The sequence below is a fragment of the Eschrichtius robustus genome, chromosome 6, assembly GCF_028021215.1.
Source record: "Eschrichtius robustus isolate mEscRob2 chromosome 6, mEscRob2.pri, whole genome shotgun sequence".
Lineage (NCBI taxonomy): Eukaryota > Metazoa > Chordata > Mammalia > Artiodactyla > Eschrichtiidae > Eschrichtius > Eschrichtius robustus.
The window spans coordinates 144486022-144500789 of record NC_090829.1 but is presented as its reverse complement, the minus strand read 5'-3'; the positions used below and the strand labels follow the sequence as shown (position 1 = coordinate 144500789).

At 46.3% G+C, this 14768-nt stretch overlaps 1 protein-coding gene and 1 long non-coding RNA gene across 5 annotated transcripts; both read right to left on the bottom strand.

Moving 5' to 3' along the window:
• Positions 1-3773: 3773 nt before the first annotated feature.
• On the bottom strand, positions 3774-13924 carry NDUFV3 (NADH:ubiquinone oxidoreductase subunit V3). Of its 4 annotated transcripts, XM_068547135.1 has the most exons (4): positions 13786-13924; positions 12445-12565; positions 6327-7421; positions 3774-4017 (listed from the first exon to the last, which is right to left on the bottom strand). In XM_068547135.1, exons 1-4 carry the CDS (start codon positions 13837-13839, stop codon positions 3854-3856), a joined length of 1434 nt encoding a protein of 477 aa, XP_068403236.1. In that variant the 5' UTR covers positions 13840-13924; the 3' UTR covers positions 3774-3853. The 4 variants fall into 4 exon arrangements, with proteins under 4 accessions (XP_068403236.1, XP_068403240.1, XP_068403239.1 ...); XM_068547139.1 differs by lacking the exon at positions 6327-7421; XM_068547138.1 differs by lacking the exon at positions 12445-12565 and having other exon boundaries at positions 13786-13861.
• Positions 7965-11005, bottom strand: LOC137766597 (uncharacterized). Its single transcript, XR_011074355.1, has 3 exons — positions 10923-11005; positions 9584-9668; positions 7965-8027 (listed from the first exon to the last, which is right to left on the bottom strand). It is a non-coding gene; the product is annotated as an uncharacterized lncRNA (long non-coding RNA).
• Positions 13925-14768: the final 844 nt, after the last annotated feature.

Here is a 14768-nt window from a genome sequence, read left to right as displayed (position 1 = left end):
TGGGAGGAATTAGGGGTAGAGAGGCCAGGAGGGTAGGGGGCCCAAGATGGGACACAGAAAAAAAGAGACACCAGAAATCTTGCTCTCTGACTCTGCCATGTGAGGACACAGGGAGAAGGCAGACACGTGCAAGCCAGGAGGAGGGCTCTCACCAGACGTTGAATCAGCCGGCACCTTGATCTTGGACGTCCAGCCTCCAGAACTGTGAGACAGTAAATGGGTGTGGTTTAGCCACTGAACCTGCTGCATTTTGCCGTGGCAGGCGGAGCCCTGGCTGCGTGGTTCAGCGCCAGTACTTACCACATTAGCAATGCCAAAGGACTTACAGCTTCCCGAAAACACAACGCTCTTCCAGCGTCCAGGCCCGTGCATCACACCCCCCAGCCCCCGCGCCTCGGAGACCGACCTTCAGGGCTCCCTCCACCAGCTACACCTGCCCCGGTGAGTCCCTGGCCCCCTTCCAGCGTGCAGGTGAGACATCACGCCCCACAGAGCCTTCTCTGATGAACGCCCACCCTCACCTCTTCTCCAGACAGCTGACTCATGTCGTGAGACTCGGCACGTGGCCTGCAATGTGCCTCACACGCCTCCTTTCTTTCTCAGGCTGTGAACTCGGGAGAGGCCAGCGGCCTTTACCATCTGTGAACCCAAGGCCCAGAGCCGAGCCCAGCGTGGAGTAGACATTTAGACTGATGTTGATTACAGGCCCGCAAGAGTGAAAACTACTCCAAAAGGGGCATCACTTTGATGGTTAATATTTTACATCTTAGTCTTTGTGTCAGATCCCTTCTAGAATAAAGGCCAGAGGAGGGCAGGGGAGAAGGCAGTAGAACTGGGGTGCTGAGCACACCACTTAGCTGGCCTTTCATTGAATCAGATGACCTGTGGCTGCCGCATAATACTGGGGTATTAATACTTAAAACTGCGGCCCTCAGACAAACCCTGCTCTCTGCCTCTTTCTGTAAGGCCCACAGCAAGAATGGTTTTCAACATCTTTAAAGGGTTGAAGAAAAAGAATGACTGAGCCGCACTGACTGTATGTGTCAAAGCCAAAAATATTTACTATCCGGCCCATTTCTGGAAAAGCGTGCCACCCCTGCTTTAACAGACTGAATCGGTGTGCATCGTTTCTATCTCATGCAGCCTCCCTGCAGGGTGTAGCACATCGTGGTGTCGGCGAACTCATTTTACAAACCTTTGCCTGATCCTACACGCAAGGTACGGGGCCACGGTCACACGGCGCTGGGGGTGAGCGAGGGAGCCGCCGAGCAGTCTTGGGTTGGGAGACAAGTAGGAGAATATAGAAACTATCAAAACACAAACCTCGGGCTTGGAAGCAGCACCAGAAAAGCCACACGATAACCTGCTGAGTTTCAGGTTAAGCAGCTGCCGGTAAGCATGAGAACCAGGGTCCACACAAGCAGGGCCTGGACTGAGGGTCTCTCTACAGCCTCCTGCAGTCCCAGGGTACGTGTTGTAACAGATGCAAGAGAACCAACATCTAGGAAGATGTCAGAGTTCAGGTGACGTGATGGGAAAAATATAAAAGGAGGCAGAATCATTACCTTATTGAACTCAAAAACATATTAAGCTGGTTTAAAAATCTCACAGAAATGAGAGCAATACGTGTGTTCATGGATCACTTATGATTCATCAGCTCGGTTTCTGGAAATTCATCTTCAAGAAACAATACAAAATACAAAATGAGTTACATTCACAAAGATGTTTCTGGTAGCACTCTTTAAAGGAGAACATGGGAAATTACACAAATCCAAAAAGCTGCACTTGGCGGGTAACCACGGTGTTGCCCCCAGATGGAGGATCTGGGGGTCTAAATGCAGAGCCCTGCCCGGTGCTGTTTATCGTGGCCGCGTGAAGCCTTTTCAGGGGGCGGGGCAGAGGGACCCAAACTCCCAGAGAGACTGAAAGATGAGCCCAACAGCACTGGTTCCAAGGGAAAACTTCATGCAACTTAAAATATATTTGGACTGGTTTTTATGTAAAAAGAACTCAACTCTCCGTGGTGTTAACAGCCCAGGGAGACACACTCCGTGGCAGCAGTCCATGGCCCCGCCCACGCCACCACGGAGCACAGGGGTTCTGGGGGCCAGTGTGAGAAGCAAGCTATCAAATGAAAAAAACCCCAGAAGGATAGAAAACCATACATACATTATATGGTCGTATCTAAACGAAACCACCACCACCAGGAAAACCTGTTCAGTGTTAATAATGGTTGGGTTAGCAGAGGGGATTTTAGGTAATCTTAGTATTTTCCATTTTCTTTCTTTTGGTAATGGGGTTTTAGTGCTATTATAATAAAAAATGTGATTAGAAGAATCTTGCAGAGTTGCTAAGCCTCTGGGGTGGTAACAAAATCTGAGACATACGATCACAATATTAGTTCTCAACACCATGTTTTCAGTCCTGGTATCCTTACTTGGACTCATTTTAAGAAACGCAGGATTACAGAAATGTGAGTCAGAAGTTATAATACACTGTACTGTTTGCTATAAATTGACTAGAGGCCAAGAACCAGAATTGAAATAAGGCCCACGAGTTTGGGCACATAAACATCAGGGAAGTGTGAGAACAGGCAAACCAGGAAACGTCCCCGGTGTGCAGACGGACATTCTGCTTCGGGGGGGGGGGGACACGAGAGGCCCCGACAGATGGGTGCAGTCTCTCATCCCAGCAACACGTCATCTGGATTTGTTACTTCTCAGAGCGGACTGTTTATTCCGGCCTCACAGGGGCCTGGTGCGGGCACCGAGTGACACACGGGAGCCTGCTCGCACGGCGCACGGCCCCAAGCCTGGGTAAGGTTCCCGCGAGTGACGGAGTTCTTCGGCCAACCCAGAAACCCTCCGCGGCTAAACAAGCTCAGTCTGCCGTGCCACCTGGGAAGCCAGCTGCTGCTGGACCCTATACAACCTTCACCTGTCTGTAATGCCACCGCTCGAAACTTCCCCGAGTTTACATCCCATGCCTGATTCCAGTGAGCAAAAGAATTCCAATCCTTTTCATAATAAAATGCCATAATTTAATAATTTCTTTGCAATGCAGCAGTTAGTTAAAATGTGTAAAACTCCTATTTCCAATTCATCAAGAACTAGGTCTACCAAATCAGAAGGCCCTGCTGCCCTTATCAACACCTTGCTGGCGAACCAGAAAACGCTAAACTGACCAGGGGCCCAGCACAGAGGGAAAGCACCTACAATTCTCTAATTGTGTGGATTTGTCCAGTGAGCCATACTTGATAATTAAGGAAAAATTCCCGGACTTCTCTGGTGGCACAGCGGTTAAGAATCTGCCTGCCATTGTAGGGGACATAGGTTCAAACCCTGGTCCAGGAAGATCCCACATGCCGTGGAGTAACTAAGCCCATGTGCCACAACTACTGAGCCTGAGCTCTAGAGCCCACGAGGCACAACTACTGAGCCCGTGTGCCACAACTACTGAAGCCCGTGCGCCTAGAGCCTGTGCTCCACCACAAGAGAAGCCACCGCAATGAGAAGCCAGCGCCCCACAACGAAGAGTAGCCCCTGCTCGCCGCAACTAGAGAAAGACTGCTTGCAGCAACGAAGACCCAACACAGCCAAAAATAAATAAATTAATTAATTAAAAAAATTTTTTTAATTAAAAAAAAAGAAAAGAAAAATTCCCTGCACATAGATGCATCTAAACACATGGTGAATAAATCGTCAGCAGGACCGCTGCCAATTCACAACTCACTATGAAAGGTGTGGAAGGGAAAGCAATCCTACACACCAGGCCTCATGACCACTGAGCGGATTTTATTTTCACACGAAAGAATGCAGAAAGACACCGAAAGGTTAATCTTTAAACTGATCTCTCAGTGGCGAGGTGACTCTCGTCCTGAAGACGGCTGAGGCATCCTGAACTTCGAGAGCTCCAGGTTTAGGTCCAAGAAGGTGTACGTGCTGTAGTCGTGATGCTGGAGATTCTTATACGTGGTGTTGTCAAATGGCTCAGCGAGGGTGGCGGCCGGCGGGGACTCTGCGGGGGAAACACAGCGCCCGTGAGGACCTCCGACAGGGAGGCAGCTTCTGAATGAGTCAGCGCACACTCTCTCACACACACACACACACACACACACACTCACACACACTCGCATACCAAGCATTCTACGTGAACCCTTCCTGAATGCACTGTCTACTTAGAAAAGCCCATAAAGCAAGTGTCTTCAAAAGCAAAATAAATTAGCTGAAAATTTATACTAAAACATATAGCCTCAATAATGTAAGAAATGGAATAGTTCTTACATCGTGTCTTAACATCTTAACTTTGTATACCTCTAGATTTGAAAATGCCAAGAACAGTTATGGAGGGACTTTCAGGTCATTTAAAGATGCAGAAAAAAAGCAGATCTATTAAAAATCTGTCTCTAATAGAAATAAACCATTCACAGAAGAGAAATTTAAAAGCAGAAACTAAGTGAGCCTTTTAAGTCTCTAAACACAAGAGAATTAGATAAAGCCCAGTGGTTTTAATAATAATGACACAGTTAAGGGGAACTGGAAATGAGATGTGTAGTTTCTCGTTTAACTTTTTTTGAAGAAGTTGTTGGTATACTTCAGATTCACAGACTAAGAAATACTTAGCCTTATTTCTCTAAGTGGAAAAAAGAATTAAAATCCACACACCTACACAATTGGTGATCTTAAAACTAAGAGCGTGGATGAAGCAAAAGACACCCGGCTCTCCTGCAACGTGACACGCGACACGATGGAGGCACAGCAAAGCTGGTGTGGGATGACGGCTCAGGCTGGTTAAGCTCTTACTGACCCTAAACCACTGCCATCGGGACTCGCGCCACTTCTACTCATGCGGCACAAAAAATAACTAGTTTTCCACTATTTGGATTCATACCAAAAGTTCTGGTTTTCATTTTTTTGGTTGTATTAAAATAAATGATGTCTTATTTAAAGAAGTGACATCTTTCCAATCTCAACAAGCAGAGTATCTTCGATGTGGTGCAGGGACATCCCAAGCAGATGCACTCTTACAGCCCAAGTGGGGAAGGTGCTGACTGGAGGGAACAAGGGTTTGGAGAACTCTTGTCCAACACCAATCCCCCCGGAGGGCAGGGGGCCAGGCAGCTGGGCTGGGAGAGCTACGAAGTCGGCCCCCCTGTAGACGCTGCCCCCTGCAAGTGAGCTGCACTCCTGGGCAGTGTCTTTAGCCTCTGAAGGGCAAAGAGAATACTGGAAAAATAACACAACCATGAAAGAGTAGAGTCAAATTGTTTTCAAAAAGATTGCAGTCTGAAAACCCCCAATTCTCTCTGTTCTCATCCTGAAGGTTTTACAAATTTACAGCAGAATGACTACAACAGCAGCGTCAGGAAAGTGGTTCTTGATGTCTGGAGAAGTCTGGCAGGCGCTGGCACTTCGCATATTTATGAAAGAGGGAGAAGATGGAGAGGGAAGAAGACACACAAATCCTGTCAACATAGTGCAACCAGTAAGTATAATTACAGGGAATGTAAATTAGGCAAGGGGGAGGCTTTAAAAAGAAGAGAGCAAACAGGAAGGAGCGGGGTTTGTCAGTGATGCGTTTTCAAGAGCCACAGATCCTAAAACAGGCCACCTGCTTTACCGTTTTGCCATGATCCACCTAAAGCACACTGCATTTTATGAAGTTCAAAGCGCAAGAAAATGGTAAAATAACAGGAATAAAGTTTCCCTTTAAAAATTTAGGGTAGCAAAAAAGCACTTCATAAAAATTCAATATAGAAAAACAAAGCAGCCCGTTGCGCTTTTTAGGAGCAGGAAACGTCTAGTGTAAATTAGACTCGTGCATTTCATGGCTGCCTTCATGTCACGGCTTTACTCCCTAAAATGCGATTTTCCCTTAGGCATAAAGATGCTGAAAGCAACAGCCTGTCTGGCTCACCTGAAGACCATCACTACAAGTGTAACTATCGCTCCTCACCTGTGGGAGTTTAATAGGACAGCCCCCCTCCACTCGGTGACATGCTCTGCAGGTTCAAGAAATGAACACTTAAACACCCTCAGAAGTTAAGGGTGATGATGTTAAATTGCCTATTTTCACAAGTGATACTGGCTAAGGGACAGTCCAAGAGTGCCGAGGGCATACTCTTCCACTGTGATATAAATTTTAAATGTTTCAGGAACGTTTATCCATAATTAACATATATCCCTCAGCTTGTCTGAGACAGTGCTACAGGCCATGTTCCTACCACAGAATCTGATCAAGCGCAATGCTTCCTCAGATCACATGGCTCTTCAGAGTCTCACCCACCACCACAGGACAAGAGCTCTCGGCCACAAGTCAAGGTATACCCTGTGTGCTGTCCTGGCCTTCCATCTGAGTTGCTGAGTCTTCGATGATTCCGCCCTTCTCCTCAAGCTTTAGTACTGCTGTCTTTTCATCAGAAACGTCTTTATTGTGAACAGCGACTGGCTTCACATTTTTCACTGGTAACTGATCTTCCAAAATCTCTTCCTTAGCCTTCAAGATTCCTTCTGCTACTTGCTTTCCCAGATTTTCTTTTTTGAACAGGGAAGGAGCCACCTCCGCATCAGGTTCTGGTACTTGTTTTTCCAAAAGCCTTTCTTCGGTCTCAGGAGTCGCTGGCAGCCGTCTTCCTGCTCTGGTTTCTGCAGACTGAGTGGGCGCTGGGCTCCCATTCGGTTGCGTGGATAATCCTGATTTCGTACGGTCAGATAAGGTTTTTTTAACTTTGAGTGGCTTCTGGCTTTCTTTACCTATTTCATTTGATGTAGATACTTGCTGCCATTGTTTTTCCTTTACATTTTGCTCCATAAACTTTTCAGCTGCATGTGACTTGGGTGCTGTGGTCTTTGGTTTGGGGTCTTTTCTGTCCTCTGATGGTTGACTGGAGGCCCCTTTCTTCTTTGCCTGGTGGGGCCTCTGTGCGGAGACGAGGTCCGGATGCGGCTGCTGTGACACACTCTTCTCTTGTGCAGATATTTCAGTTTGGGGGGCCCCGTCTGCAGAGGAGTGGGAGGCCTCTGCTACGGGAAACCCTCCTCTGCGTTTGCTCTTCGCCTGAGGACCCGCTTCTGAGCTGTCACCCTCCTCGTCAGACTCTGAATCAGAGGAGCTGGACGAAGATGAAGACGAAGATGAATCATCTGTCCCTTTCCTGCTCTGCTGGGTTGCTTCTGAATCAGAACCCTGTTTTCCGAATGGAGGTGCAACTTTCTGAGGAAACTCTACCAAAGTCTTTCTTGGCAAAAACTTCAGAACCCCTCGGTCTGTGAGCGGCATGCTGGCATCGGGGTTAGGGCCAGCTAGCACCCTGCCTTGGTTCACAACTGGTGGGGAAGAAGTGGGTGAAGGTACGTTTTTAGACAATTCATCTGCTGCTGGGGCGGCTAGCTGGCGGCCCCTCTCCTTTGGTTCCACTACATCTAGGAAATGGCATAAAGAACAAGATTATTTTTAATATTTAGTAAAACAGTGAAAATTCACCAAGGCCACAGACATTTCATTACATATCACCTTGTTATCGATAATATCTTCAACATAATCATCTTAGGAACTGTTCCGTCGAAACCCACTCTTAAGTGAAAGGCAAGCCACACAAGACAGAGAACAGCAAAAAAAGGTAGATGTTCTTCTTGGTAGCTGAAACTTTTTAAGATGGGATTTTTACCAATAGAAGTAAAAATCTTGTCTCCATTTTTCACAGTGAGAGCTTCTGGATGGTAATTATTTTTTAAGCTACTATTTCATCTAAATTTAAGATAAACTACAATATAAAGATATTTTCAGATGATGAAGTTTTAGAAATGTATCGTTTCTTAAATCCCTAAAAAAACGGGTGCACCTCAAATATTTTAAAAAATTACCTGTATTGTATGAACTTGAACTTTCTGAACAAAACAGCAAAGCAGAAGTAGAGACAGGAGCCTGGTTTGGGTCTGGGGTGAGCATATGCATGAGTTGAAGAGTGGGAGATCAGACGGAGGGGATAATGTGATTCAAATGAAGGTGCCCCGAGAGGAAGAAAAGTCCTGCAAAATCGTATCATTTGGGGATTTCTTCTGCCAAGGAAAAGTATTACAAGACCAGAAAAGTCTAAAATAATTTAGTATCATATACATCATTGGAAACAATGAGTTTTAAGCTGTTACAAAAAGGTGCTGATATAAAAGTCTTAGACTTTGTTGAGTCAGTTACAAAAGAAAATGAAAGCCCACCACAGTACATTCATGAGAGCTCATTTCATTCAATTTTCTCAGGTGCTAAATCTTTTTTAACCATACAGATTAGAAGAAGAATACAGGACAAGTTTTTATAAATTAAAATTACTTTTCAAATCTAAAGCAAAACTTTAAAAAATATATTTCAGATGAGCAAACTCTAAATGCATTCCTTACATTCAAGTCTAGGAGTCTATTTTATACTAAAAAGTATACTACTTCTTTAAAGTGGAAAAAAATGTATTTCTAACTTTACCATCTTACTGGTATCCAAAAAAGTTTCTAATTGTTTTCTGAGCTCAGGAACTCTCTCTCTCTATATATATATATAAAACAGAATGATAGAAAATGGTCAAAGAAAACTGAGGAATAACCATAAATAATCAGAAATGGGCCAGAGAGAGGTAAATGGGCAGTGTAAGAGGATACGACTGAACAGCTAGAGCAGTGGGTTACTATTTAAAAAAACCATCACCGCATCACCTCCACCCCCATCACCACCCCCTCCTCCACGCCCTGTCTGATTCTGTGGCCGTGTGCCACCCCAGAATCTGCATTCTGACTGCAGGAGCAGAACAGAGCTCCAGGATCACGTTAAACATAAAAACATGGCAAAGGCATGCACATGCACTTGAACTCTCTCTTTCTCTGTCTTTCTAAACCATACCTGATATAGCGCAGAAATTCCTATAAGCAATGGGTAACACAGGCTGGTCTCCAAACCCTGCTAGCCTGCTCACCTGTATAATTAATCCACTTTTATGCTGAGCAAGAATTTTCCAAGTGTAAAAAATTAACTTAAAATAAGGCTTATTTTAGATAGGCTGCTATCTAATTATTATGCCTCAATCTTCTAAAATTTATTGTGGAGATTTTTAAAAACGTAAATAAGTTATTAAAACGTTAGAGTTTGATTTATCACCTATTGAAAACAGAAAGAAAATTTCAAATGATATAGTTTATTTTGTTTGAAAAAGGAAACTTGTCTTAATGTTATAAGAACATTAATGTTCTTATTAACATTAACATATAATGTTAATAAGAACATTAATGTTTTAAAATATCTTTTATTCAGGCTTAGTTATTGGGACAATTCCATGGAAAGGCTAATAGAATAAACCACAGTAGCATATCTGCTTTTTATTAAGAGCCAGCCTCTGACCTGCTGCAGCACAGGCCCAGTGTCCTCTGTGACTCAGCAGGAAGCCTGCCACGATGATCTGTAGCTGCCACTAGTGACCTCTGTGCCAAAGTGCCAGTGTGGACACCACGCCTGCATTCAACAGTGCAGGATGATGTCACCTGGAGACACAACCATCGGGTACAGGAACAATGGCTCTCACTTTGAATATTAAGTATGACTTTACCTGTTTGTTTTCATGAAACCTCTTGCGTTTCTAGAGGCGGGATGCCTGCATACTCTGAAAACGTTTTAGTTTCAGTGTGACTTTCCTTGAAAGATAAATATACAAAAACACAAAGCTACTTAAATAAGACTAGCCATGGAGACACCCCTCCCAGCACAAGAGGAAGGCTTTCAGGGACGGTTTCGAACCCTCAGAGACCATCACAACCCACGTAAATAAAGGTCTACAAACACTAGTGACAGCGCAGAGACAGGAGTTCTCTTATTGCTTCTCTATCTCCTCTCAATTTGAATTTCCTGAGTTTCTTTTCTGCTCATTGAAAAGCAAGGGAGGGCATGACCTTCAACTTTTTAGTAGTCCCCTACTGAAAGTAAAAATGACTTTGGTGTTTGAAACAGATCAGCAGCCTTACAGTACCGCCACATCTTGTCAGTGGGTCACAAAACTAATTTCAGAAACAAAGCACATTCAGAAACAAAGGTGCATTTCAACAAGATGTGAAAGAATACAGTTATTCAAATTCTATATGGTAACTAAAACCTCTTTTCACATGTTTTTTACTACTAAAAAAAGTTTTTTTTTTTGGTTTTGGTTTTAATGAACATGCGAGAACTGAGACTTTTTTCAGAGGCAAGACAGCGCGTTGCTTATAAATACGGGCCGCGGGGCCTTACTGCCTGGGCTCAGACCGGGCTCCACTACCGACGTCTGTGTGACCCTGGGCAGCTCAGGAGTCCCCCCCCCACCACTTTCTCATCTATAACCCAGGGATACTAATGGTACCTTCTCACAGGGTGTGGAGGGGAGATACGGAGTGCTTAAAACAGTGCCTAGCAACGCTGGTTAGAATTAAATACACCAAACCCCTATTTCCGGAGATTCCTCATTTCTCAAACTGGAACAGGGACTTGAAGTAGATAATTAACTTTGGCTTCTTGACAGAGTCTTTAAAAAGCGACATAGGAGTTATCCAGTCAATGGTTTATTACTGATTATTGCAAATTCAGCCTAGTGATGGAATTCACCAGAACATCAAAGCTGGCAAGCCAGACAGCTGTGCAGGGGAGGCACCCGCTTGGAGACCCGGCCTCTGATGTCTGTGCTCGCCGTGCTGGCGGCTCCCCTCAGGAAGGAAGCGTGGCTATGATGGGCTGGCGCCCCAGGTGGAACAATGGAGAGCGTGTTCACCCCGGATGCAGATCCCGGACTAGATGTGAACCCAAGGGTGAGCGCTCAGGGCCCCGTCTGCGTGCAGGAAACTTTCCCTAGAGCTTCCAAAGCCACCCACAGTGGCAATGCGCCACTGGCGGGCCAAGGCGTTTCTGTATCTTACACTCACCGATCACTGACGCTTCGGGAGAAATACTGAGGCCTGCACATATTGACTTAGAAGCATCATTTCTTTTTCTTCATGGAGGGATTGTAATTATTTTTTAAATTCTGAGATACAAACATAATGTGCATTAAAGACGGTGTAGCTCTAAAAACTGTCCTCCCACCTGACAGCACATACACATGACACGCTGCTCATCAGTCTCACATCGACCAGGCCAAGACTGGCGCACTGATCCCACTCAGCACGGAGGAACTCCGAGGGCGGCAGGGCCTGCCACGCCCAGAGGCAGAAGCTACATGAGCCCAAGGCCAACTCCCAGCTCAGTGTTCCCTTCTCGTAACTGCACCCAAAACCGCCACAGGATGAAGTATTCCATTTCTACTCATACACAGAAGCACGTTTGTAAAAAGGGGGATCTTTGGAAAAAAGAAGAAGGGTCCTTATGTTTAAGATACCTGTTTAAAAACGTACAGATTAAAATGAAAACGGAATACTGGCTTTAAAAACACAGCAGGTACAGGACAGAAAACAACAACGTTCCTGTTGAATTCGGACGGGGGCGCGTAGACACCACGGTGGGGGTACACCTCCTCAGCGTGGATGGATGGCGTGTGAAAGGCAGTGGGTGGCTGGCTCTCTCAACAGCGCGCGGACGTTTTATAAGCTGCCCACGTCTCCGTGGGCGGATGAAGGGGGACTAAACAAAAGTGTCTACACACTTTCAAGCATTCAAACTGAGGAAATGATACTTTGATGAAAATAAGACAAACTCAAATTATCATTCTAAACCCCATACAGTCTAAGATTTATAAAGAGACTGTATATATCATATGTATATAGTAAGAGTTAACTAGGGTTTCATCAGTTAAGACTAAACGCAATAGACCTGGGTTATAATCAGGTTTATACTGCTGCATTTCCTGTTTTCCTCCTATGAGGATACACTACATTGGATTCAGGGGAAAAAGTCAAAATGACTGTGGAAAGAGCTGGAAGCAGATTAGAATCATGCGTCACCAAAGTGAGTCATAATGGAAAACGGTGCCTGCTCCTAACTCTCTCTCCACGGTCATAAAAGAATGCCTGCAATCCTGGGCTATGACCAAGCAAAGCCTGGGAGACTACGGATAAGTCCCAGAGACACTGAAAAGTCACCATCAGGGAAGGAAAAAAAGGTGGGGTTCACAGCTACTTCACGGGAGTACGGGATCGGTATTAGGGCCACCTAAATGCCACAGAGCCTGCATAGTCTGCATCCCGTTGCTATCCGTGGAGTTTGGCATTTAGAAAATACAGACAGAACAGTTCAGGGCTAATCGTTGAGTTCAGCCTTAACAGAGTTAACTGTTATGTTACTGATGTGTTTGGTCTAAAGCCTGTTACAGATCCTATGTCTGATTATAACCTGGACACTGCTAGAAACGAAGAGTCCAATTATGTAGCTAGTAAACTCCTTTTCCTGCTTGGGAAGCTGACTGATTTACTCTGTATTCTGTCTCCCTTATGACAACCACTAAAATCTTACTTTTTGGTGAACTTTGCTTCTTGGGATTCGGTGGCAATCCCTTTTCATTCTTTCCTGATTCTGCAGAGAGAGAAACTGTAGAAGCAAGTCCTCGAAACACTCCTGCTTCTAGGAGCACAGTCTGACAAAAGAATGGCACAAATACGAATATTTTAGAGTAATACCGTTTTTAACAGCTATTACGACATGAATACTATGTATTATTATGACATATAAATGCTTTGCATACCTATGGCATGTTTCTAACGGTTGTTACAATTCTCTTAATCTATGTGTATTATGGAAATGTGGGAAAATACAAAAAAAGCTGCAAGAAAAAAACACCTGAGTTCAAGGACAGTCACTATTAACGTTTGGGTATTTCTCCAACCAGACTTTCTCCTGAGCGTACAGTTTTGTACCCTCCAATTACCTATCAACCTACAAAATACTGATTCTTTTCATAAAATGTTTTCCTGTACTTAGAATATAAGGTAGAAGCACTATCTAGCCATGAAAAATAATGTAGATGAATAATAGTTGCTTCAAAACCGCCTACCATATATCATAAGTGGAAAACATTTTACAGAGCGTTAATTCACTCAGCATACACTTACTAAGGCCTGCTATGCGCTGGGCACTGTTCCAGATGCTGGACACAGAACAGAGGTGCCTACAGCCCACATATGAGAGTGAAACATTTGCTTCTTATGGTTATGACGTCAGCACGTGTGTCTGTGTGTACATGAAAGCTAAAAAAAAATGAACTGGGACTACATATGCAGAGGTAAATAGTGGCCTCTCTGACAACAGATCTCCCCTCCAACCATCTGTACTTTATTTTGCCACGAATAGTTCTTGCTTTTGTAATAAGAGCCCCTTTTAATTTTAAAGATAGTGAAGGGGACTTCGCTTTTCCTATATGGAGAAAGAAAGCCCTTCTTTCCTCCTTTCTTTTCACAGATGAGGTAACCTAAGCTGGCTTCACATGGCTGCCTCGTAAGTTACCGGGTCAACCAGGTGCCTGAAAGTGCCCTCATTTCCTCGCGGGTTAAATAAGCAGTAGACACTGTCCTCAAGGGTTCGGACAGGGCTCGGCGCGGGGCACCAGCGGCCCCCACGCCTGTCGGAGGCCCGGACCGCACACCGGAGGTTCCCGGTGATCCAGGACCAGAGGGAACGGTGGCCGGGGTCGCCGGGACCCTCGCCGCTCCCCAGGCCCGGCCTCCGACACGGCGTCCTCTCCTCGGCCCGGGAAGTGGGGTCAGCGGCGTCCCCGGACGGCTGGAGGTGACCGTCAGGGCCGCGGCCCTCGCCCCGCCCTCCGTGGGCTCCCGGGAGCCGGCCCAGCCCCCCCTTTACCTTCAGCCCCCCGGCTAGTCCTTGCCGCAGCAGAAGCGAGGCCGCCATGGCCATGATGGGGGCGCGGACCGGGGGACAGGCCGGGCGGGAGAAGGTCACACCTAACAGACGCAGCCGCAGCGCGCTCTCTGCCACCTGAGGGCCCGCCCCCTAGGATGAAGGCGCCAATCACAGGCAGGGACGGGGCAGGGCGGGGCTCCGGCTGCTGCGCGCGCACCACCGCCGAGGTCCTGCGCGCGCATCCTGGCGGTCTCCAGGTTCCCTGCGCTGCGCCTCGAAGCCACGACCCCGGGAAGAGCCACCAATCACTGGCGGGTGGGGCCCGCGGACCCGGACGGCGCGGCGGCCTGGGCGCTGGGTCACCGAAGTGGTCGTTGTGGGTGCCATTTCCTGTCCTCCGACCGGACTGGCCACCTGTGGTCACCCCGCAGGGCAGCCTCAGGTGGGACCGTGGACGCTCTTTTGGCCTGTGACCGCACTAGTCTCGGAGCCAAGCAGATCAGAAGTGCAAGCTTTAGTTTACTTGAGTGTTTGTAACTTGCGGTGCAGACTCCCCCCAAGTTAGGCATAGACATGGAGTAGGTGTAGTTAGTTATTGGCTTCCTTCTCCCCCATTGATCGTGCCTTCACTCCCCACTCCTGCCCATGCCCGGTGCCGGCAAGCATTCCAACCAAGAGGAGCATACCCACACCTCAACTCCACCCGGGAGAGGCGCTCCACCTTGGCTAAGGCTGGAGACTCATTCAAGTGCCAGATAAATGGGCAAAACATACCCCATGAAGCCGTGCCCCATAGGGTTAAAAAAAAAAGCATCCGCATAGGATTAACAGAAACTGGTGACTAACAGAAATACTTGAGCTTGTCTGACAGAATAGCAGCTAAAGGAACAGCTTGCAAAAACTCTGCTTTTAACCTGCCTTCACTGACAGAGCTCACCTTAATTACTTTTGACTCCTTAGTCACCCCTATAGATAACACCTCT

What these genes read in the sequence shown, in the direction of transcription:
- NDUFV3 (XM_068547135.1), bottom strand. Translation starts at nt 13,839, where the DNA reads ATGGCCATGGCGGCCTCGCTTCTGCTGCGGCAAGGACTAGCCGGGGGG. An exon ending in GACTAGCCGGGGGGCTGAAG is followed by an intron (nt 12,566 to 13,785) that starts GTAAAGGGGGGG and finishes TTCTTTTGTCAG; the next exon opens with ACTGTGCTCCTAGAAGCAGG. An exon ending in GAAGCAAAGTTCACCAAAAA is followed by an intron (nt 7,422 to 12,444) that starts GTAAGATTTTAG and finishes GCCATTTCCTAG; the next exon opens with ATGTAGTGGAACCAAAGGAG.